The sequence below is a fragment of the Cydia pomonella genome, chromosome 1, assembly GCF_033807575.1.
Source record: "Cydia pomonella isolate Wapato2018A chromosome 1, ilCydPomo1, whole genome shotgun sequence".
Lineage (NCBI taxonomy): Eukaryota > Metazoa > Arthropoda > Insecta > Lepidoptera > Tortricidae > Cydia > Cydia pomonella.
In genome coordinates, this window is record NC_084703.1 from 12,440,827 (window position 1) to 12,467,639 (window position 26,813).

Genomic DNA, 26,813 nt, shown 5'->3' on the forward strand with positions numbered 1-26,813 from the left:
TTTAAAAAAGGTGTCTTTGATGTGATCTCAAGAAATTTCAAGTGTAATAAACACACTTAAAGTTGGTGGTGGTGGTTGGTGGTAGTTTCAATGTGACTGGGTTACTGTTATATATCGGAACGGAATGAGTGAAACAAATGCTGCTCAGATACGCACTGACGTTTATTCGCAATGACACCTTATTATAAGTACATGCATACAGTAGCATACGTAACAGTTACCGTTGTTCATAACTATTCCAAATTTCAAATCGACAGTTTAAGTGTTTCTCGAGATATTTAGTATTGTGACAGACGGACGGACGGACGGACAGAGTCGCACCATAAGGGTTACTTTTTGTACATTTTTGGTACGGAATCCTAAGAAGATTGGGGCAAGTAGCCTTTGGTATGAAACGTATCACAAAAGAAACGTAGGTTGTTTAAAAATACTTCTGTAAAATGGTTGTGTAAGCTTTACAAACATAACAGCGTTTTAAGACCGGACGTAATTGAATTTATATTAAAAACACCCCAAACCGGTAATTACTAACTTTCTTCTCCGATTACCGATTAAGAATTAATTTGTGACTTTCGTGAGCAAAATGTGTTTTCTTAAAAAATATTTTTTTCCTAATCAAAGTTAAATAGTCCTAGACTAAAATTTCACCCGAGTTAGACACTCTACTTTATATTTTGAATACGAGGAAAGCAAAATACATGTGTATTTTATTTCTTGAGGCTACAACTAACAATTTAGGTAAGTAAAAGTATTATGATTGGATGGGGAGTTAAATATCAGAATGCAAATTGTACTACAAATCCCTTTAATATCAAATTGTAATTGCTTATCGTAATATGAAAGAAAAAAAGGACTGGTAAAGTAAAATGCTCTAGTGCAGAAACGTATCATATTCTGCACTTTTTAGAACAACAACGACCCATTTTTTGAGCATTAGAAATCAAAATCATATTACTTATGTTTAATCAGAGTTAGGTTTCGTTTGTTTTATGAGATTAATTGTCTTGGTTGAGGCAAAACGTGTTATAAATACTGAAATAGCATGATGCCCAAATGATCAAAGTGCGAGTGTGCGAGTTCATGACAAAAGTTGGGTCCTGGGACTCCAGGGTTAAAACTGGTCAATGGGGAGTGTTGGACGGGCCGCGCGGCGAGGGGCGCTCGAACACCCTTCCCTCGGCATAACCCTCAGTCACCACCGCGACCGCGCGTTCTCGGCACGCCTCGGCGTTCGCTCCGCGCTAACTCTGCCATGTGTACGGACAAACTTTACGCGAATAATTTTAATTCTTAATGCAAAATGAAAGAAAATAGTGAGCGTCATTCGTGCGGTTTTCGAAGGTAGGTCATATTTTCTTTTTCTTTATTATATTCGTCCGTTTGCTTAAGTTTGTTTAACTTTAACCTGTATGAGCAATTTGCGAATTGTTTGTTTATTCAAAAACTATCATTGATCAGTTTGGCATTGCGACTTTTTGATTGTTTTTAAGGTTTTTATAACGGATGTATGCATGATATTGGTAATGGGCAGCTACTATTAATTTTATCGCCACACAATATAAGTAGTTCAGACAAGAGCATTAGGTATTATGCAAGTTCGCCATACAAACGTACGATAGACCATCATTGAAATAAACTAGGTACCTACATACACATACCTATTCGTCTAAAGAAAGGTTTTTGCGACAAATGCTTACGTGAGTTTTGTCATCTTGAGAGTATCTATTTTGATTGGCCGCTAGACATTACGGCTCAGGGTGCGTAGCATCTCTCTATCACTTCCGTATTAGTACGACAGTGACAGTTGCGTTTCGTTTGCTACGGAGTGTTAAAGATTGGCATCTTGGCTACGCAGCCAGGACCGTTTCGTCCACAATCCTATTTCGTCACATTCTTAAATCGCCCACATATCACAATGCCATGTTGTCAGCATAGAATTCCTAAATCGTCACTTTCCTAACTCATCCACATTACTATTTTGGCCGCAGTCCCAGATCGTGCACATTTTAATTTTGACCACAATGGCAGCTTGTCAACATTATTGTACCACCGATTATCCTGAATGCCTTCTATAAACAGATAACTTCTGCACGTTTTATTTACTTTTGTACTGTTTTTTTCTGATTGAAAAGTTTTGTTGAGCTGTGATTAACTTCCATTAATGCCAAAACTGTGGATCATATAGGAATTTGGACGAGATAGCACTGTGGACCGCAAAGGAATGTGGATAAGATAGGAAAGTGACGATGTATTCGCTGTAGGAAAGTTGACGAATCAGAACCATTTGGCAATAATGACAAGTTAAGAAGGTGACGAAATAGGATTGTGGACGAATCGATCTTGAGCCAGCGGCGGTGTTACCACAAATGATAAAACCTATGCGACACACCTCGCATATTAAAGTCGACAATAGTGGTTTGCTTTTGCGTTGCATCCCTGCAATCTCTGCGTTGTTTTTTTTGACATTTGTGCTAACTCGATAACAAACTACGAAGGGAAATGTGGGCATACAATAAAATGTAGGGCACAAACTTTTCTGTAACATAAATATAATCGACGAACATAAGGTATATCAATGAGGTGAAGATCGTCTACAAAAATTTTCGTCGCTTTTAAAGGCCAGTCCAGACGGGATGATCAGAAAAGAAATTGGCATCAATCTCCAATTTGATCACCAATTTTAGATTTATGGTGATATATGAGCGCTTGAAATTAAAAAAAAATTGCCTCCAAACGTAAATACTAGCATCAAAAATTGGTATTCTTGCGTCCGCACCTCCATTTTATCAGTAATATCGGTCATAATCGGCGGTGGAAAAATGCGAGCAAAATTGGCGTTTGCGTCCGCACAGTCTAATTTGATCAGACAATTTAATCAGTTTGGCAAAAACTTGTTCCCGTGTGGACTGGCCTTCATTCTTTCGTTTGTACACATATACTCCATTTACTGAAAGTCGGTAGAGCAATGAGGTGAAGCTCTTCTTTTCCGACTGTCTGAGCGACGTGTATGCAAATACGAGAGTTCTTGCACTGGGACAGTTTTCTCAGCAATACATTCATATGCCATGTGTGCCGGTCTTCCCCACATTGACTTTGACTGACGCGTAAGAATATTATATACCGCTAGTACCTATTTGTGAATAGAATACAAAATACAAAAGCCATTCTGAGCGTACTGTGGAACTAGGTCGGTTTGTTTTTTTAAAATAGTTTTATTGAATGTGCCTGCGTGGCTAAGACACTGACATAAAAAAAGACCTTAATAAGTATTTCTGGATTATAATTGTCCCTTTTTCTACCGCACCCTTTAGGATAGCATTATTTTTTAGGGTTCCGCACACAAGGGTGTCAACTGGGGCCCGATCACTAAGCTTCAGCTGTCTGTCTGGCCGTCCGTATGCGTAGATAGGGCTCCGTGTGCATTTCGCCAATCATTGATATTATGTATACTTATATCGAATTTTCATTACACGAGGAGATTAGTCATGAAAAAAGATGAGTCACGTACTGTAAAAAGGAAATGCGGCTAGGTTGTGGTGGAGAATATAAACGCAGATGTAGATTTATGATATTACATTATATATTTTTCTTCTTATTAGCAAGATTACAAATATCGACGACTCTTGATGGTTGTCACCTTCCGAATGCTCGTCTGCAGATCTTTATTCATCTGGCAGGGCGATAGTTCTGAATTCAAATCTGTAACTGTTGCCAGTTATCTTCAAAAAGACTGTGAAGGTTTCCAACCTTCACGTACCTAATTGTCTAGGGGTGTATAATAAAACTAGGCAACTACATACGTTACGTTACTTAGGTACGTTACGCTACGTCAGTATAAAGAAATTAACTGTTTCCTGATCCAAAAGGCATTTTTACTTAGTTAGTTACTTTATTGTCATTTTAATAATAATAATTATTATTATTATTCCTCAATGTTTACAATGATTTTAATTTTATATATTTCTGACATACCGATTGTATATAATAATGTAAATTACACATCTATGACAATGTATGATCAATACAAATAAAGAATATGAATACCGGTTGTACTTGTGAAGATAAATGCTCTGATGAGTGAATGAATTATTTTGCATTTTGATTGCTCTAATTCATTTAGGTATCAAAATTGCACCTTATTTCATAGTAGCAGACAATTACATCTTTAGGAGTATTCTATTGTGAGATAACAGGAATAGTACATGTATCAAAATAAGAGAAACGTAAGTTTTTAGCTCCATTTCTCAAGATTCTATCCAACGTCTTTCGTAATTTTGCAAGAAATTCATTTCTTGGGTCTTTTCTGCACAATTCTATTCCATGGGTACAATAGAATAAAGGTTCCCACGGAATCAGTTTACGTGACGCGGTTACGGACTTCTTCGGATGTCGATCCAATATTTTCTATCTTACTAAGATTTATGATTTTATTAAAAAAATACTGGCCTATTGGACAGATATTGCGGTCAAATGTGTCTAATTCAAACGCAAAAGCAATATGTATCGACATTGGGTAGGTTGAACAGGCTTAAAACAAATTATCTATTTTTTGTTTTTGTCAATAAAAACTAACTCGCTCTGGATCACTATCAAAAGCAAATGTGATCGAGCACGTATTCCACGAGTGTATCACAAGGTGCTTCATTGAAATTCATCGTGTCAGGTGCTTTCCAGCATAAGTTACTAATACCTTGTTAATATAAGGATTCTTTAGAGAGAAGTTGATTCAAGGTACCTACCAAGTTTTATACGAACCGTTTTATTCATATGAAAACTTTTCGGAAATTTTATGTAGGTGTACTTATAACACAAAAGTACCAATTGGAAAATAAATCAGTTTCTCAAGCGCGGTTGAATCCAATCATACACTGATTGTGTGAGCACCTAAGTAAAATATATTCCGTCCGCTCAGGAAAATTGGTATATCGAAAATGTTCGAACCTTCGTGTGTGTACACCACCAATATTAATTTTGTGTGTTACTTATATGCATACAGAGTCTGATGACATAACACATTAAGAGGGAACTATACCATGTAGTACTCGTCCATACATAAAGAGAAAATGTGTTTCCACTTCTAAATATTTTCCATTCTCTATGTTTTTTTAGTATGTTATTGACAAAATCAAAAAGTTGGTTTATACTCGTATATAGGTTTTCCTGTTTTTCAAAATTTGCAATACAATCTTTTTTAACGAAACTTATCAAAATAGAATACATTATGTTGAAGCGACCGACATCAAAATCAAAGGGATTTATTAAGCTTTAGTTAGTGGAAACCGTTTTCGTTATTTCGTTAGGATCGCAAAGCTATTCTTCCCTTTTAAAGATGTCGATAGGAAAATACTAGTTATACCTACCTATACATGAACTCGCAAAGCTTAGTTAATGAGTTATTGGATTAGATCATTTAATCTAAATCTAAAATCGTTAAGTTTGATATAATCGATGCATAATAATTATGTTCTCGTCTAGTCATTTTATTTCACATCAGAGCATTTCCGGCTAATGCAATAATTTTGTATAACAACATTTAAATATAAGTACATACGTAATTGCCCCGTACATGCCCAATTATACGAAGCAAAATAAAAATCGATTATCTTTTTAAATTATTTCGGGTAGGAATATACCTACTTATCAGTTGTAACAGTTGTAGAAAGGACTGTTACTAAATAAGAATAGAATGTACTGACAAATTTTCTTCGAGACCCTGTAATTTTGATAACTTTTCTTACCATCAATTTTTTCAGCCATATAATTCTTATGCTTTATTATACGATCAAAATAAACTAGATTTAAGATTAATAGTATGGGTATGTATAGTATGATAACCCATACTTATTACTGAGTCGTTTGATTTACATGAGACAAAATTATAAAGAGGATAGTGGACCGCCGCTTTTTTATACAAACGTAGTTCCTATTTTCCTCCCTGGATATTGACATTATGGAAAATATTATTACATTATTTAAAATTATATGCCTCACTTACTTTATTTTACCTTAATTTAAACTTAAATACTTTAAATAAAATTATGTATACGCCCTCAATATAGGTTTCTCATTTATTTCAGTTAGTTCAAATACCAAAACAGATATAAAATATTACGGCACTCTTGGAAAGTAGACGTTTTATAAAAGTACTACTTTAGGTCTTATTGAACACTAGCAGCATTAAGGCCCACAAAAATATTAATTTTGACAATAATAACAGATTTTAATTGTATTTCGTTGTTAACTTCAGAATTATACAAAAAACAGTATTTAAAGAGAATATTTATTTTTAATTAAAATAAATAGTTCGCTTTAGGCCTTACTAACCTAAAGATAAAAAAGAAATTACCCAGTTCACTCGAAAATAGGAGGCTGAAACTAAAAATACATCTTCCTTAGTTACAGATTTTTCTACATCACCATAGCTATGCCCCGTCGTTTGATTTATTTCGATGTTTTGACTATTATAGGGTTTAAAGAGTTCCATCCAAATTCTCGTAATAATTAACATCCGAAAAATTAAAACGAAGGGACATAGATGTGGTTAATGTACATCAAATTGCGTAAAAATATATTTTATAATGTTAATATCCAGAGGGGAAAACAGAAAAATTGGGACTACGTTTGTATGGAGAAGCGGTAGTCCATTTTCGTCTTAAAATAAATAAAATATTTGTTTTTCACTAGACGAACTTCACTGCATCAGGCCTACTATTCGTTAGCGCTTGCTGTCACCGCTTAAATTGTAACAGCGGTTGTAAGTACATGTAAAAATCATAGGTATTAATCTATTTCGGACGCCAAAAGGCATGCCATGGTACCTATTGTAACTACAGTTCTAATCTGTTATAGTTCTTTACCTGTGATGAAAGAATAACGTATTCATTAATTGATTAATCACTTGTTGCCTTAACTTTTATTAGCACGTTGGTACCGAAGGGTGTTAGTTTGTATACTTACAAGCGCCAAATAAGTCAAGTCACGTTACTACGGAAAGCCATACCTTAGACGCTACGCCATCATTTGATGTTTAGAATTATCGATCAAACTCTGTACTTACTTTTATTTTTCGCCTTAGATCCGTGGAACCGTCTATTTTTAACTTGGAGAGTAAATTTAGCCATTGAGAATTCATAAACGAAAATAACATAAAAAGGACTGTACTACGGTTAAATAAGTTCTACGTATTTTGCACTTCAGAAATGCTTGATGGGCGGCGACATTATCAAATCAGGGAAAAGTCATGGCAGGTTTCAAAGAACCGTACTCCTTATCTTAGTAATTCCTAAACTTTGATCAGGATACGGATAGGTATCTATTGAATTTACAAAACCAGAAATCAGCTACCAGCGATAGCATACATAGTGCGAGTTAGTCTTCCGCCCTAAGGGTTTCGCACCACACTATTGTTCTATTTTTTTGCATCACCCTCGATGAAGTTCAGTGAACTCGAAATTACCTTTGACCTTATAAGGATTAAGACTGACTCACGCTTGACCAGTTGATATTACATATTTGGGTAAATCAACTTTCCCTTGTCCCTCGTTGCCATAGTTACCTCCTTCTGGTTCAGTTTTTAAACGCTGGTTTATTATGACATTTAAACTAACGAAATATACATGTTAGTATTAGTTAGATGTCCTATGTCTTATAAGAATAATGTATCATATATCGGTTCTTGAAATATATATAGTATCAGTAGAGGCTAGTAAATCGGGGTTCTGATTGTCAACCTTTCGGTACAGAATCCTAAAAACCATCATTATAATACTTATGGCGCATTGCTGTGGTTTCGAGGACAATGGATAAAGTTAATATGAATATTTTATACGAACCTTTCTAAAATTGGTAGGTGGGATATCTATTTGACAAGACAACATGTTTTGATTGGAAGTTTCGTTAAAAATCAGATGCAAAACTTCGCGAGTGCACACAGAACAACCCTCACATCAAAGTCCCCTATCCCGGACCCTAAAATGCCTATTACAAAGAAGGGTCACCGGCTCGATTCCCACGTAGGGTGGGCCCCGACCAACTGCGTAGTAGTTCTTTGTGCTACTCTCGCATCATTATCAGTTTTGCTTTCTCTTTTTATTGCCTCCCTACAAAAATAACGCTTGTAACACAAACTCTTTGTCCGTATGTCTATTGGAACTTAGAAAATGCAATATAATAACAATATCACTACACACATGGTAATATCGTACGGGTTATACTCGTAATTTAAAGGCTATTCCAGAATTCGGCGAAATCGGAATCATCAATAGTTTAATTAAAGTTTACTATAATCTTCGCGTGGCACGATGGCGTATCTTTTGTTTATTCTCTAATATAAGTATGCAATACAACCAAGTAAACTAAGGCTTCAAAGGTACCCTTGGATTGATCGATAATAATATAATAACAAGAAAAAGTGGATTCACTTAATTACTAATAAATTCCACTTTGCTTGAGTTTTTTTATTATTAAGTTACATTAAAGGTCTGCAGCTTCAAAACTAATTGAAACGAACTCTTGCTTCCATTTCTCTAAAATTTCTGTTTTTTGACATGTTTTAACGGAAAACAAAGACAAAAGGCAAACATGTTGCCGCCGCATTGTTACTCTGAATCAATTACATTTCTTTTCTTGTTTAATCATAAGTAGTATAGAGGTATATAGTATTAAGTTGTACGTACATTCAAAATATTCAAAGGAGTTAAAACCCAGTTAACAATGCCAACTACTGATTCCACAGAATGATAAAGTGATTGTTCTTTGACAGTACTTGAAAGTTAGATTAAAATCAAATCAAGTCAAAAACAAAATTTTAAGTTCGAATGCCGTCTTTAATCTATCATCATGTAAGATTTTCAAACTGGCGTAATCTGAGTTAAATTTCTGTTTTAATTTTTTTATACTTTAGGTAAAAGGTACAACTAAGTAATAAAAAATAATAATGTCTGTTTGTTGTTTGCTATCAATTTGAGCAGCTAAATAATTAATAAGAAATTGGAATAGGGTTGTCTGAGCTTATTTCAGGAACTTGAACTCTTACGGGCATTGTTTTTTACAGCTCAGCATTTGATTCGTGGTCGTCTTTTGACATGGCCGTTAGTTCACGATATTCACAAACAAACATTTCTTGTACATTTTTATGATAAATAAAATAACTACTACTGCGGTGGCAGCAAGGTTCCCTTTTTATCACTTGTCACTATGCCCGTCACTTTCGCGCTTACAAACTTGTTAGAACGTGACAGGCATGGTGAGAAATGATTAAAAGCCGACCATCTGAGCCCTACTGATTCGCATTGAAAAAATATTCTTCATCAATAATAAAAAATATATTCTCGAAGTAAAACAGTAAAAATATTTTTTATAAAATATTAGGAATTAATATATGTCTAAATAGCTCGGCCCTTTGGCATGGTGCCGAGGATGCTGGCAGCATTTCCCCGCTGTATTGCGATGCTAGGTAATACGAATAATAATAAATATAATACGAATAATATATGATTTTTCTCTACTTTAGATTTAGATGTTGATTTTTAAAACATTCGTAATATGTAAAACGATATAATTCCTCAAATATATTTTTTATTTGCATTTAGTTAGGTACCTAAAAATGTTTAACACACTGTCGATATCACCTAGCCAATAGTCCGTGTACATAATTGGGTTTAACATTTTCAAATTATGTAATGAGAATATAATATGATGTACTACTTTAAGTTAAAAGAGATTTTGATGGACATGATATGAGCGATGGTATTTTATGATTAATATGAGATGACGGGATAATTTGACAATGTTTACAACGAGGAAGATTTTGTTAAAACCTTTGGACTCAACAACATGTCATGAATAAATATATCAAACGTAGAAACTTCTTTCTAGTCGACTTATTTATTTATATGAAGACCAAAACTGCAAATGGAAATGTAGGTCCTATCCTCTTGTGGTTCACGGGACATGGTGTTACTTTTAAGCCGGGTATTCACAGGGGGACAAATGTCCTGCTACAAGTGTTAGCGAATAAGGCGAAGTCGCTTGACTACATTTAACATTTCAAACAACATTGCGCGCTGTGTCGAGAGCGGATTTAGCCGAAGAAAAGTGAATTCGCTTGGCTTGGCGTGAAGTACTTACTGGTTCGGTTCGTGCAATATTGCTAAACATGTCAAGCGAAACCCTGTAAAATTGCGTAAAGTCCAACATAGCTAGCGACACGAGACATTTGTCCAGTAGTGAATCCCGGGCTTTAGGCAGCTTTAGATGTTATTGTCGCTGTTCCAATAACGGTTAAATATAATATATCATGTAACAATCCAAATAAATAACAATGAATAACTAACTAATTTTAATGTAGATTGAACCGTCTATTAATGATCACTTCCAATATTATATTGAAACTTTAAGCTGCCGTATCACTTATCGATATGATATGGCAAAATAAGATAATTAGATGACCACTTACCAAAAAACGATTCAATAAACCAATTATACCCGAAAAAAGGACTTTTAGACTTAATATTTTTAGCAGTGAAAAGTGGATGAAGTTACGAAAGCTAAATATTTGACTATTTTGAAGGGTATCGTAGATGCATAAATAACGCGTAGGTACAAAGTTAATAAGTTCTAAAAATATTATGTAAGATTTAATATTTCCCCCCAGTAGTGCCAACAATAAAATAAATTCTAGTTAAATATGACTATAAACTTTAATTATATATTTTATAGAAAAGCGTATTACCACCCAAATATTAAAAACTAATAACCTCAAATCTTGAAATAGCTAAGAACCTAAGAGTCCTATTTGAATTGTAAATCATGTTATAAAGGCTGTGTATGTCAACTTACAAATCTTTACTGCAATTATTTATTTTTTTAAAGATTATGATAAAAGATATTCGCCGTCGGTCATTAGATTCCTGTAAAATTGTTTGGCAGAATTTACTGTAATGGAAACCGAGTATAAACGACTCTGAGCACTCTACACCACTTAACGGCACGCCGCTGAAGTTTAGAATATATTTACTCAGCTGAAATACTCAATGACGGTTGTTCTAGTAAAGCGCGCAATATGCTCCAATCAATTAAGGTGATATTCATTTAAAATTATGCCTTAGAGTATCTATAAAGGTCGTTATTAAAGTTTTATACGTAGGCGATCTATCGCATTGCTAGTATGTCACTGCGGGGAGTGTAAGCGATTCACGCTATACCTGGATTACTGATAAATATTTAAACAAAGCTTCTGCTTTGTACCGACTAAATCAATTTAATGTCCTTAATTTTTTATTGAATGAAACTTAATCGTAAAATGTTCGCCCCAAGGAATCGATATTCGAGAAAGGTTAACAATTAGTCTGAAAGATTAAATTACCGTTTGGTCGACAAATTAATGAGCAATTAAATTGTAAAGTAACAGGTATCTAGAACCCATCATTTTCTATCCATAACTAAGTTTAAGTTTTTAGATAGGTGGAATTACAACCCGGTTGCGGAAATTATATAGGAAATTAAAAATAAATACGTTGTTGTTCCATACGAAAGATATACAAATGTTTTAGTTTAGATTCTCTTCATTTATAAAGCTTTCTTAGAAAGTAGATAACTACCCTAAATAAGATTTTTTTTTTCACCTTTACTTAAAATAAATAAAAGGTCAATATTATATACATGTTTGGATAAGTTGTTTCTATTATCGAATATAACTGTTCCCGTCTCGTGGAGTAATAGTAGTTTACAGTACATATGGTGCTACTTTACCGCACTAGTGCGAAAATTAGCATATTACGTTACTATGTCGAACATTTAAAGGGCCATATGTACTGTAAAACATTGTACGATACATGTGCGAATAGGTAATTCGCAACTCGTGTCGATTTAAAACACTCCCTTCGGTCGTGTTTTAATTTATCGCCACTCGTTTAGAATTTCCTATTTATCGCACTTGTATCGTAATGTACTATTATGTGACTGGTACATAATAAAAGGCATTAAAATACACGAGTGTGGGTAATAGGATCACACGAGTATAATATACATATTATAAACTTTATATGATATATTCATTAACCCAAATTACAGCCAACGTTGGGGCATGGTTGCTCTCTTGGCAGAACTCGCGGATATATGGTGACGTCACCGAAATATTTTTCGCTCATTTTACACGAAACTGTACTGTACGTCAAATTGCGGTAAATGAAAACATTTATCACGCATGTCACGCATTCGTAGTTTTTTTTTAAATTCAGAGACAAACTAGAGTCGGAGACCTATTTCCGTATCACTCGATACAAACTAACATGCGAGATACGAGTATGTCAAAATTGTATGCAATTGACATTTCATTTCGAACAAAAAGGCATCTCAACTGATATTCGAATAGAGGTCAAATCGAATTGCTTTTTTTTCAGAGATGTTCCAAATATGAATGTCATAACCAAATCGATTTTGATGTTGTTATGATGCAATTACAACATTATCACAGATAAGAAATTTGTTGTAACAAAACAGTTTATCGTAATGTTGGCTATTATTTATGGATTTTGAAGGCATTATAGAAGGTTTATGATATGTGTGTAGATAAAATCGTTTTATTGTACATTTTGATAAATTATTTTTCAGCTGTAATAAATATTGCAATATATGGTGTAAAGTAATGTTTATCACCATACACTTCTATTTATTATTGTAATATACCTACTTATTACCTACTAATAAAACCGAATGTACTCGTACCTATCGAATACTTTTTTAGGCAGGCAACAAGACAGGCAATCATAACAGGTACTTTTAGTTGTTTTCCGATGCATGTTAGAATATCAATTCTACCCATACTTCACCGCTTTTAGCGTAGAATTGATATTGGCCTATATCATGAAATGCATAATAACTATCATTTAATGCGTCCATAGTGACAATATGAGTCTATATTCATTGAGGGAAAGTGAGAAGTAACTTTAAATATTTAAATGCATTGTTCTTAGGGCTTTGTGTTCCTGAAAAGATCATAGGTATTCCTGATTATTTTATTTTTTCATCCACAATAAGCTGTGGATTAATAAGGATTCTCTTTAAAGGTACGATGGCAAGTTAAGCCGTGTGACAAGGTGCTTGGATTAATGTATTGGGACAGACAGACATTAAGTACAGATTTAAAAAAAAATGTTTATTGTTCATACTTTTGCTCGAGAGCATTTTCACGTATTTCCAAAAGAGACAATTCATATTCGTTTAATTTACAAAATAGCTACGCGACGACCCAGTATCTGTTTGTGTGTACGCACATTGAGAATTGAAACCCACAATGTTTGATGAAATTTGTTCGGTGATGTGTATTTTAATTTACTCACAGAATCCAGCTTTTACAAGCGTTGAAAATGCTTGCTTCATTATAGCGAATATTGTGACGAGTATGGGCAACGGTCCTCGATACGACGTAAACCTTGCAATTCAAGGATCCTTCCCGTTTTTTAAAGTAATTTACAAGGGGCACCTGGGGACATATACACAAAAGGGGGGCTTAATAAAGATTCTTTATTGAGACAAAATCTTAGTAGTGCGAGTAGTTCCTGTAGTCAAGAGCGATAAAACACCGGCCAAGGGCGAGTCGAGCTCGCGCACGAATAGTTCCGTACCATCTATAAAAAAAAAAACGAGCACGAAAATCACGTTTGTTGTTTAGGAGCCCCCTTAAATATTTATTGTATTGTTTTTTAGTATTTGTTGTTGTAGCGGCAACAGAAATACACCATAGGTGAAAATTTCAACTGTCTAACTATCACGGTTCATGAGATACAGCCTGGTGATGGACGGACAGACGGACGGGCAGCGGAGTCTTAGTAATAGTGCCCGTTTTACCCTTTGGGTACGGAACCCTAAAAAGGATAATTTGCTTTGGAAATTTCAACACATATTTAGGTAGTTATCCGTTTTCTTTGTTCTTGAGTGTAGATATTTTTACTTCAATTCGAGATATTTACCTGATTTTTAGAATTCCATTGTCAACCTTAAAATAGGGTTCTTATAGTTTTGCTATGTCAGTCTGTCTGTCTGTCCGTCCGCGGCTTAGCTTAGTGACCTGGAGTACTATACATATACAATGGATATGTACAGAGGATTACTATAACTAGCCTGCTATATCAATTACATCTATAGTATTCAAAAACAATCGAGTCTTTTTTAGGGTTCCGTAGCCAAATGGCATAAAACGGAACCCTTATAGTTTCGCCATGTCCGTCTGTCTGTCTGTCTGTCTGTCTGTCTGTCCGAGGCTTTGCTCCGTGGTCGTTAGTGCCAGAAAGCTGAAATTTGGCATGTATATATAAATCAATAAAGCCGACAAAGTCGTACAATAAAATCTAAAAATTAAATTTTTTTTTAGGGTACCTCCCCTACACGTAAAGTGGGGGTGAATTTTTTTTTCGCTTCAACCTTAGAGTGTGGGGTATCGTTGGAAAGGTCTTTCAAAACTAATAGGGGTTTTCAAGAAACATTTTTTGATAAAGCAAATATATTCGGAGATAATCGCTCCGAAAGAAAAAAAAAATGTGTCCCCCCCCCTCTAACTTTTGAACCATAGGTGCAAAAAATATGAAAAAAATCGTGGATGTAGAGCTTAAGAAAGACATTAAATGAAAACTATAGCGGACATGATCAGTTTAGCTGTTTTTGAGTTATCGCAAAAAGTTTTCCCTTCATAGTAAAAAGACTTACTTTAATTAGGTACTGATTATGCAAATTTGCCTATTTGTTTAACTCGGGTGAAAGGTACCGTTTCATTCCTTGGTTAACAATTTACTATACTTTAAGCTCCAGTTTAGCTTATTGTGACGGAAGAGTAACTACGGAACTACGGACAGTGTTATGTGATATAACACCCATTTCATGCGGTATTCTTTACTTTATATTTTACTATTTAATAAATTAAACTTACGTCGACCGCAAAGTGATAGTTTGAAGCAAAATAAGAAGCTCGGTTAACAGTCCAAAGTAAAAAAAGATTTTGGAAATATTTTTCAGTGGCATAAGCACCGCTTCAGTTTCCAGAAAAAAATAAAAGTACGCAGGTACTCACCCGTTAAACCGCACGCCACGGGCACTTGGGCCCCGGTCGGGTAACTAAGTTAGAGGAAAAAGGAATGAATTTGTACAACCTTAATTATGAAATGGATGGATGGTGCCCCTTTACCTACGCAGCGCCGCCGCACTGACCGAGTTTGCTGCTGGCGCAGGTTCTTTGCTAAAGTGTCAGTAGCAAAGTGTTGCTAGATCTTACTTAAGGATGACTCACGCTAGACCGGGCCGAGCCCGAGTATGAGCTTCCGGCGCCTCGTTTTCTATGTAAAGCACCACGCGATCACCGTTAAGCCGTCATAGAAAATGATGTGTTGCACGGCTCGATACCGGTCTCGCGTGAGTCATCCTTTAGTCTCTTTTTATCCGTAATTAGTATTAAGTATTGACAGTTAAAATATTTACGAGTATTAATTTCAAAATTTCTGACAACCGTTCTATCATTTTAAGTACGCATTACAAAGCCCACTGAGGAGATTAATTTCAAAATTAATAGTAAACAGGGTATAACTCTAGGGAATATGCCTACATGCAAACTGGGAAAAATGGTTCTCCAGGGACCACGTAGACCACGTAGACCACGGATATGCGGAAAATTTAGTTAACTATATTCATAGTAAATTAGAGACTCGAACGTTGGATGGAAAATCTCGAACTCACAACAGTTTCGTCAGTCGTCACTCGCTACTAAATCACTAAAAAAGTGACCACAAAAAGGTCTAATTAAGAATGTAAATTAGTCAAATGAGTATGGACTCCACAAGAACAAAAGATAGATGCAGGAAAATCACCCTCGAATATATTCGCGGTTTTTACGTGTAAGGCGCTTTCCGGTGTCGCATTAGGGGCGATGTGACGGTAGGAGCGCAGTATATTATATAAATGTGCGATAAAGCAAGGTTTATTTTTGTAAAATTGATTTTATGACCCCATTGGCTAAGGGAATACTGTTGAAAACGCTTATCTCTCGGTCTGCGGTTCGGCTTTCGATTCTTTTTTTCTAGTAATGTTTTTTTTTCTAGAGATAAAAATCATTATTTTGGTGGATATAGCAGAACACGGTGTTGGATATAGCCGTAGTCGGACCACCTTCATGGCATTTGCTATGATAAAGTGTACAAATGTCATCATTAATGTCAAAGTTCTATGTAAAAAGGTATGACGTTTATAATGATACATCCTTTATTCTATGCAAAAGTTAGCTTAGACGCACTGTAGCGAGAATGTTAAACGTTGTAAGTAATGAAAACTGACTAAAAATATAGTTTCTTATTATATTATATATTATAGTGTATTTTACTGCTGATAGTACTCGGCTCCTGGAGTATATTTAATTATGAAACATTTGAACCCCAATTAAGACCTAAAATCTGTTTTTGCAATCACAATATTTAGCCCTAAATATTTTTCTTCCGTTAATTTTAGTAAATTTGTATTGCATAGTACTCGTGTACCAGTTATGGATCTGTACTGATGTCTGTTTTATTGAAATCGGCTCAATAATTTAGGCGCTAGAAGATTTTTTTTTATAAGCGTATTACGGCGTCCCACTAGCAGAAAAAAAATTGATTTAATATTCGGTGTCCTTTCAAGGCAGCTGTACTGATTTTTCTTTTATTGAAACAAGTGGTAATTAAGTTGTGAAGGGCAGGAGTAGTCTTCCGATATGTAATTTTAAAAAATCCGGCCAGTATCCTAAGCCACATGGTGTACTGAATATAATAAACATCATATCGCGCACTAAATCACAACAGCTAATTCAATTTTGTTCTATTCCCAGAAATCGTTAAAAGCAACAAAACATATTTTTTATTTAGTACATACCAGTTAATGTATCAAAAATAAAACAAGTAGATTGCATTCAAACAGTTTTTGTCTACAATGTCTTGTATCAAACCGCTTGAAAATAATAATTAAGGCTAAATTACTTACCGTTCAGTTTTAGTACGTATTTCAGGGCTCACTCCGTATAGGTTACTATTGATCTTGGAGGGTTAGCTGTGATTACTTGCGCTTAAAAGGACGCCGTGGGGCCGCAAGTCTGGCGGGCGTAGCTGTTGACGGCGCCCACTGCCGCGTCAGCAGGTTTACATCTATATCGTCGGGAATGTGTAACTGTAACAATAGTTTCTGCAAATCAATCTTCTACAGACTGATTCTACTTCTACAAAACAATGATAATATCGCCAATATATGACCAAAAACGTTCTAAACGGTCATAATTCGTCTACTGCAATTAAGCGGGAAGAATAGCTTTGCGATCCTAGCAAAATAACGGTATTTTTTCTATGAAATTCCATTTCGGGAGAAAACGTTTTCCACTAACTAAATCTTAACAAATCACTTTGGGTTTGATGTCGATCGCTTCAGCATAATATATTGTAGGTTTATAGTTTTCGTCTGAAAAATTTTTTTATGCTTATTTTGGAAAAAAGGGAAATTTACAAAAGTTTTTCATTTTGTCAATAACATACTAACGTCAATAACAGACAACCGGTCTGGCCTAGTGGGTAGTGACCCTGCCTATGACGCCGATGGACTATGATGGATGATAAACACAGATATTTGTTCCCGAGTCATGGGTGTTTTCTATGTATTTAAGTATTTATAAATATTTATATATTATATACATCGTTGTCTAAATACCCACAACACAAGCCTCAATGAGCTAACTGTGGGACTTAGTCAATTTGTGTAATAATGTCATATAATCTTTATTTATTTATTTTATACTCAAAAATCATGGAGAATGTAAAAAATGTAGAAGTGGAAAAATATTTTCTGTTTTTGTATGGACAAACACGTAGTATACTTTCTTCTTAAAAACGACTTTAAGTTTGGTTTCTGCATATTACCTCCATACTATTTTGTTGTTATAGCACTCTTGCGGGTCCAAATAAAAAAAAACCATAATGCTGTAACCCGCTTGAAAATAAATGTGCTTGAAATATCTTTTTTATCAAATTAATGTATTCGATTTGGGAGATACTATCTATTTACATGTGTTTTCCAAAGGCAGTCAAATTCCTTTTCCCGCTAAGAAGGTATTCTCTTTTTTTTTGTTTTTGCTCGATGTTTTTTCACTCTGGTGTAAAGGTTTGATATTGCGGGTTACAGCATCATTGATTTCTTGTGACGATATAATCCATATACGTATATATCTATTTATATCTTGGGTAGATCATATATTTTACCTTGTGATATTATTTCTAATGCCAAAAACGTACCCAGGTATAAATATAATAACATGGCATAAGCTGATATTAGAAGGTAACTAGTTTATTCTCGAATGTGCAAGATTTATCAAATAGCTGTAGTGTACACGGGCTCTATCAATGGGTAACAGTTGTCTGCAGTTAAATATTATTGTTGTAGAGTCGCTTCTCGGTCATGATCGATCAAAAGTTACCAGCGGGGGTAATTATTCGCAGTCGCTAGGGCGACGGGCGGCTGTGTGTTTGCCGGGCGCGGGCGGCAGCAGTTACTGATGAGTGCTGCCTGCTTCGGCTTTATCCCGCCTCACATAGCCGGACTAATCACTTTGTATTGAACGATTATTTGTTCTTAATTAAGAGAGCAAAATAATATGAAACAAGTTACTGGCAAAAATGACGAAATTTACATTTCCATCGCAAGCTTTTATTGGCGACGCTACTCTACAGACTCCTGTACTATACTCATCAAGGGAATTGTAACGAGCCCTAACTCATAAAGGTTGCGTTGTTTTATTACTATTACCATAACATTACATTGTTACAAAATTAAGGAGTACCTAAATATGAAACATTTTAGTTGAATTGGAGCCGGGATTTCAAATAGGTGTGTTTAACTAATATGTATTATAACTTTTTGTGGTATTTTATAGGTAGCGGTCTTATTTTATTACAAAGCAATTTATATACATTAAAAGCTAAAAGAAGCTATTATGTTAATTTAATTCGTCGCTCAAGTATGCTCAAGTACCAACGACTAAGGACTCAATATAATATTGTGTAAGGTAAACCCTTAAAATAAAGGTAAACGTATATCAGTTCTACACAATAGGTACTCTCGCGTTCATATTTATATTACTCCTTTGTTGCAAAGAGATCATTCAATTGACGATTCAATGTGCTTGTGTAACTGTTTGCAATAAGAAAGAAAAGGTAGCTACTGCGTCTCTTTTATCCATGTTTATTCATGGCGTACTCAAATTTGATTTCGAAGAGTGTATCGTACGGTCGCGGCACGTGTACATTATTTCTGTTATTGACGTTTATTACACGCCATTTTTCGACATTTCGCATTCGATTAAGTATAGGCTCTTTTTTTACCAGTCACGAAAAAAATATAGCTTTTACTTTGTTCACTAGTGATTTATAAACTAACACGTAATATTAATTTTGTCAATTCACAACCAGAATTTTGTTATAAAGTCTGTTTTCTTAGTTAGGTACTTCTATTTTTTGTATCTTTAACACTTAATAATGATATAGAGTCTGTGTGGAAAGAGAAGAGTTGTAGAATGTAAGGGTTCATACATTCTACGACTCTTCTCTTTCCGCACTCCTCAATATATATATATATTGATATATTGAGGATCTCGGAAACGGCTCTAACGATTTCGATGAAATTTTCGGGGCCGAAAAGACGATCTAGCTAGGTCTTACCTCTGGGAAAACGACCATTTTTGAGTTTTTATATGCTCCCAGATACTTACAATTACAAGTTGCGAAACAAACGCTTCAAGTTATAATAAAATTGTCTTTGTAAATTTATTGTACATATCTATGAAGTGGGTACCATTTTGAGATCTCTATTTATTTATTTTGTGCAATTTAGGGAAAAGTCGGTTACTTCGTATTAGTTTTAACTTATACGTGGATATTTTGTTTTTAAAATTTGATAAATAAAAGTAGTTATATAAGGCTTATTATTATTCGGGCAACTAAAATATTGAACAAGAACTTTCATTAGGCGTATAATAATATAATTTTGCTATTTATTAATATTTTAGCGCCAAAAAATTGTTATTAGCCCCAAATATAAGCACCATATTATAAAAAAACCGGCAGCAAATTCAAGCCACCAATAAAATTCATAAGAAACTTGAAATGATAGTCTCGCGTCTAAATTAATAAATTGGCACTTAATAGTAGCGTATGATTTTTTATATATGTTGTCATATGTTGTACACTAAACTAATCATATTGAGCACAACGTTTCAGATAGTATTGAAATTGCGGAAGTAGCAAAATTCAATCAATATACGTTATTTTTTATAAAAAAACATCGTTTGTTTAATAAAACGGGTAAGAACTCAAACTTCATATTTGTGCGTAAGTCGCGGGTAGTTTTTATCGCACAACTATCGGCTAATAGCAACCACCGTGCGTCGATTATATCGTTTCTAGTCGAGTCTAAGTGAAAATAATAAAATATAGTAAATTATACATCAATATTATAGGAATTCAATTATTACACAAATTGAGTCCCACAGTAAGCTCAATAAGACTTGTGTTGTATTGCCAGTAAAATAAGTTAGGTTAGGTTAGAACAAAGACACCCAAAAAAATAAACTGCTGTAAAAAAAAAAAAGGTTAGGTTAGAACTGCGAACCCCACCAATACGAATTATTGCCAGAAGAGTAGGGTGAAATCACTAAAATATAAACATTTAAGCAACTACCCCAACTATATTTTTACGTAAGCTGTAATTGTATTTCATCGACTTTTATTTTCAACATATAATCAAGTTGAAATTAAACTGACTCCGAACTCTCTTATCATTATTCAGTATTTTTATAAGAATAAATAAGTGCCACAATAGGCCCGATTTGTCCAGAAGATGAACAATGTGCCCTAATTATGAACAATTAGTTCCCCATAGTAGAACCAATATAAATAATATACTCCAGTATAGAAATATAACAAATAAATAATATAAAATGGTCTTATAGTATTCAAAAGACAACTTTTCATAGAAACTAACGGTTTTAATTGCCTGAATAAGGCAAAATTACTATAATAAAATTAAGTAAAAACGTTCACGTTATTATTTCATGAAAATTATCTTAACCACGACATAATTTACACCTTAAGTTTTCTACCCATTGTTTAAATACGACCGCAATAACTTTGTAAGGATCTTTTTTATATTTAAATGACAGCTCGAGTTATGATTGTCGATATTTTTTTTTTATTAAGTGTGCATTTATTTTAATTTGCTAACTAAATATTTTAAAAGAACTTCATTTTTAAATTAATAGATAGTCGTTTTCAATTTAAAATGTGCTTCGCAAATGAGTCGCTTAGCTTCAAACTCAGGTAAATCCATCTGTCAGATTATGCGATTTTGGTATTATGAAAAGGTAATAAGGTAGATATTTGCTGAGAGGGTCGAATGGATTTATCTGAGTTTGAAGTTAAGCGACACAAATAGGCTTTAATATAATAATTCAGTTGCCAAATAAATAATTGGTACTTGCCTTAAAATAAACAAAAGCTGTAACGGCATTTTAAATACTGCTCATATGGAAATATTTTAAGGCTCCGCTTTTGTCGCCATACTATTATTTTAGTACCTACTAATATATATTTTTAAGCTATATATTCTATTCACCCCGGTAGATGGTACTTAAATGTTCAGTATTTATGCTGACTACATATAATTTTAAATTGAGCTTTCTGTGATTAAATTAATCTAGTCAACATTATTTTTATCGAGGAGACTAGTTGATCAAATCGTACTACTCGTATTTAAATCTTATACTGAGTTAGGTACAGGCAGCGTCAAATACTTTGTAGCAACCAAAGTAGCCAAATAGTTCGGTACACCATATATTTAGTATGGTGTACCGAACTATTTGGCTACTTTGACTGCTACAAAGTATTTGACGCTGACTGTACCTTATTTTATGTTTTAAAGCGAAATATTTCTCTCTAAACAATACTTATATACACGTGGTCAAGCAATAAAAATAATTGGTCGCTTAAATTGTAACCTACGTCAGTAGGCCATAGTACAAACGACTGTTTTGAGGGTTCCGTAGCCAAAATAGCAAAAAAGGAACCATTATCGTTTCGTAATGTCCGTCCGTCCGCCTGTCTGTTCGTATATAACAGCCAGTTATTTACATAACCTATATTGTAAAATTTAATGAAAAATGGAACACACTCGTAGGTGTATTTTTCGAGCCGCTACTAAGTTGAGAACATAAATGTAAAATATATATTATATTTTTAAGGGAGGCACTAAAAGGGTAACTAAAAATGGGAAATATGTTTTTCGTACATATCTACGTGACAGTACTTGATAGTTCTTTAAATATAATGGTTAAGGTTTTGAAAAAAGTATTTTGATGAAGTATATACATATTTTAAATAATCACTTCGAATGTAGAAAATATATGTGTTGTCGAAAATACACCCCTCTAGCCTTGGAATCGGGTAGGGTGTATATAAAGTAAGAAAAAAATCAAGAATTAATGCTTAATTTTCTCTTTCAAAAATGATTAATAACATGATATGATATTATTCAATTTTGCGTTAGCCTTTTCTTAAAGATAAAGGCAGACAACAACAAACACACACAACAACAACAATAGTCAGTTGTAGTGAAATACTATAGTTGCGTATTTTTAACTTATACATATAGCTAGGTTGCCACGAGTTTGCATTTGACATTTACGTTAGCGACTACGTGGACTCGATCGCATTCCCTGTCTATCGCACCAATCCATCAGTGCGAGCGAGATGGACTGCGATCAAGTTTACGCAGTCGCTAACGTAAAAGTTAAGTGTCAACTCGTGGTACGGCTATAGATCACAAGTCGGGTTGTTACTTGTTATGCAACCTCATCAAATTTTACATCAAACCCGACGATTTTATTGATATTTTTTGACTCATATTTGTATAAATTAGGAACACTGTTTGGTGCCTTTCGTGAAAATAAAATAGGTTTTTTTAATACGAAATTAACACGTAGTGCGATTTAGCCGGCGGTACAATATCTTAGCCGACCTTCCACTAGGTACATATCGCAATTCGCTGTGAAGAAAATTGAATTATAAATACGTTATATTCGCAGTAAAACTCGATAAAATAATTGTGCAATAGACAAGAAACTTCTGAATGTACACGCCGGTATAGACATCTAATAATGTGAGAGCGAATTCCCATTTGTAAAGAAAAAAGGGAAATAAAAGAGCCGAGCCGTAACCCACTGCTAATGTCGGTCGCGGAAGCGCACACAAATAATACCTGCTACTTCCTTATAGGTACTCGATGTTAAAGTGGTTTGATTTACGTAGAAAATGGCGAGGTAATCGAGTAGACACGGTAAATTGCTTTTAAACCACCTGATGATAGCTCTCGGGTCATTTCGTTCTGACGTCGTTACCTTTGGCGCTCTGTGGTTCCGACACCGAGCGAAGGCAGTCAGTCATAAGTAGCTAAAACAGTCAGCATCAAAAGTAAAGGATCATACTACGCCTCAATAGTATATCTCAATAGTATGGTCTGACATGCTATGGTAGGACATTTAAAACTTATTTAGACAGGATTAAATCATTACAGATACGCTTTATGAAACTATTAGTAGACAAAAAAACTAAAACTCGCTGTAAAAAAAGTGTCTATGAGGATTTATTTGTGGAATGCCGTATGTTGCCGGTGCATGAGGAAGTAGGGATGTTGCTGGCATTAGAGCAGTTCAATAAAGATGAATTTAAAAACTATATTAATCGCCCTAGATTAACAAGAACAATAAGTAAAAAAATGTTAGAGGTTCCGTCGTAACGTAATAATTATTATGGAAAAAGAAGTAGAAAGTATCTGGTCCCCAAATTGTATAATGAAATACCGTATGATATGAGGGAATGTAAATCATTTAGGATGTTTAAATGTAAATTGAAAACGTTTCTATTAAACAAAATTAAATTACCACCACAATAAGCTATAAGATGTACCGTACTTACTTATTAATTAACTAGGCAATAAGCTAACCCATCTGTATTTAAGGGAGTTCCCTCTGCCAACAAACTGTCTTACAGTTTGGCAGAAGAAAACAAAATTGTAAAATCAGGGTTTTTTTTACCAGACTAAATGATTTATTTATTTATTTATTTTATATCTTAACAAAAAGGAACATGTCTACGTAGAGTTAAACCGCATTTTTTTGGCTTAAGTTAGCAATGCCTCGCGACAGTCTAAATTCGACCTCCCTCATTCATAAAACTTTACAAGTCTCAATTAGTTAATTTAAGTTTTATCCCTATCTTACAAATACATAAGTAAAATGACAGATTAAGGCAAGCGATTAGTACTTAATTGAGGCTTGCAGCGCGTTTACGAATAACGCCGGACTTTTGAACGCGAGCTGTAGAGATTACCTATACGTATTAAGTACTTAAATAATAATTTTAACATAGCCTAAGTCACTCCCATGAGTTGACTACAACAAATCTAATGACGAGCTGTCACTGGTATGCCCTTTGTAACTGGCGGCAGAACATTGCAGTAATACTCCCTAATGTCCCATAATATTAATTAATTTATTTAATACACTAATTTTTATAGACCAGTAAATCAGAAAAGTTAGTAAAACTACTGTCAATGGTTTTGCACGTCCATAAAATAAATTTGTCAGATCGTAGCCTTTGTTAACGAGAACCTCTATAATGAGGGCTACCGTTTTTGTGCTCACCAGTTGGCGCCACTGTAGATGGTGGTCCAGAAAAACATCTCTCTAAATTTTGCTATGCTTATTTAAAAAAAATATACGTTCTTATATACACAAAAGTATTTTAACGTCTAAATATGCCGTTTTTTAAAGTTGTTTAATTTTGCACATATTTTATTTGGCACTTTTTTAAACCACTAACATTTATTGAACTGTATCTTATGTTTACCATGAATAATAATAATAATAAAAAAGATTTACCACAATTAAAATAAGGTGTAAAAAACCCAATAAAAAGAAGCTAGTAACCTCCAAAAATACTGTGCATTTGACATTTTGAAAGAGCTCCATCTACACTAGTGCCCCTAGCGGCGTTAGCCCTTTAAACGCGTTAGCCCTCATTAACACAACATTTTTTGGACCTAGATATTCGGTACGACCTGCTTAAATGAAAAACCTAATTAATTGACACAAAATTGCTGGTCTCTTGAGATTATCCAGGTTTGACTGTAATCCGGGTCGGGATGATAAGTAGGTAACAACCTTAATAAAAAATACTTAAAAATGTATCATAATAGTAGTTGTACTGTAAACTACTATTATGATTGGTGCATAACATTTTATTTTTCGACGTAGTCTTTGTGTAGTTCTATGCACTTATTCCATCTTCGTTGTAATGCTCTCCATAATATGACTTCTTTTGAGGCCTGCAAAATTCCTGTACAGTGGATGTGACGTCATCATTTGTAGAAAACTTCTGTCCACTGAAAAATGTTTTGAGCTTAGGGAATAGGTGGAAGTCTGATGATGCGAGATCAGGCGTACCTATAAGGTGGATTGGGCTTTAAATCATAGATCAATTCGATGATTTCTTTCATAACTTGCACACATGTGTAAACCCTGGCGTTGTCCTGGTATTATAGATGATTTTTTTATTATATAATTCCTCACTAGGGATATGATGTACTCTTTATTTAGAGATACCTGTAGTGGTAGCTATTTCAGATACCTTCCATCGTCATTTACTTTGAAGACCATTTCCGAAGTCGTGACGGTATTCGGAAGTCGCGGGCGGGCTTGCATTCGCATCGTTTCAGGAGGCTCAGTTCCGACCAAATTGGTGCCCGTCTGCGTTGTAAATTTGTGAAAGTAAAAAAGCACTAGTTTGCAAAAAACAGGTTTGCGAACGCTAAACAGCTACGTAAAGTAGCACTTTTTGAGCAACTGTATCAAAATATATATTATACTTTTATTTGCCCAAAATTCGGTAGAGGTTAAAGTACTTTTAAACACAATGCTGTAAAATTAGTTTAACGAATTTGAATATATGTATATAAATAAGGAAAACACAAAATAGTTAGAACTTAATACTTAGAAGTAGTCACTAACTAAAAAATCGTCATGTCAATAAAACTAGGCCAACTTCTGGAACATGAATCTTGATATAAAGTACTTAACCGATTTTGATGCGGATTTCAGTTTCCGATAGCAAATATGTTTGACTTTATTATAAAGTACTTATTTGCAGAAAATTTTCAACGTGGAAGACACTTTTTGACAAATAATTTTCTTTTTATTGAAAATATTTTGTGTATATTTTTTTACATTAAATAAAGCTATTTTCTTTCGATTGACACAAAATTTATCTTAATCGGTTGATTTGTAAAAACTTGTAATTTTTTTTCTGTTCTTAAGTGACTTCGCTTTACCTCGGATCCTAAGGGACGAAATTACGGGTGCTGCGAAATCTATCGTTTTATTGGGTATCCACTATCATTGTGCAAAAAGGCTTCCTTCCATGTCAAAATGTAGCTTTTTGGCCAAAGATCTCCATAACCAGTAAGACTATAATAGTTTCAAGACAACAAAATCAAATTTCCAACACGATTTTAAAATTAAGTAGATTTTTTATAACAAACTTTTTACTAAAGCTAATTATACTTATTTTCATCCCGCCCTGGAACTGATTACTATTTGTTTTTAGCCAATTTATATTATTATCTTTTAACATGTATATATTTTCATTGATTTTGCTTTTTACTGATTTTAGGCAAAGATGTCGCTCTGGTTCCTGATACAAATAACAATA

The 26,813-nt window shown here is 34.2% G+C and overlaps 1 protein-coding gene and 1 long non-coding RNA gene across 3 annotated transcripts in view; one reads left to right on the forward strand and one right to left on the reverse strand.

Annotated features, from left to right (window-relative positions):
• Nucleotides 1-968: 968 nt before the first annotated feature.
• Nucleotides 969-26,813, forward strand: part of LOC133515446 (leucine-rich repeat-containing G-protein coupled receptor 4-like) — a 65,600-nt gene continuing 39,755 nt past the window's right edge. Inside the window, exon 1 of the mRNA XM_061847994.1 lies at nt 969-1,341. Within this exon, the coding sequence (XP_061703978.1) occupies nt 1,301-1,341 (41 nt within the window). The 5' untranslated portion in view covers nt 969-1,300. The remainder of the gene's footprint in view (nt 1,342-26,813) is intronic.
• Nucleotides 16,919-26,813, reverse strand: part of LOC133515481 (uncharacterized) — a 69,544-nt gene continuing 59,649 nt past the window's right edge. The window contains exon 3 of one of the 2 annotated variants that reach the window (XR_009799034.1): nt 16,919-17,156. This is a non-coding gene — a long non-coding RNA (uncharacterized LOC133515481). Of the gene's footprint in view, nt 17,179-26,813 lie in introns of both variants that reach the window. The other variant, XR_009799031.1, reaches the window with a different exon arrangement.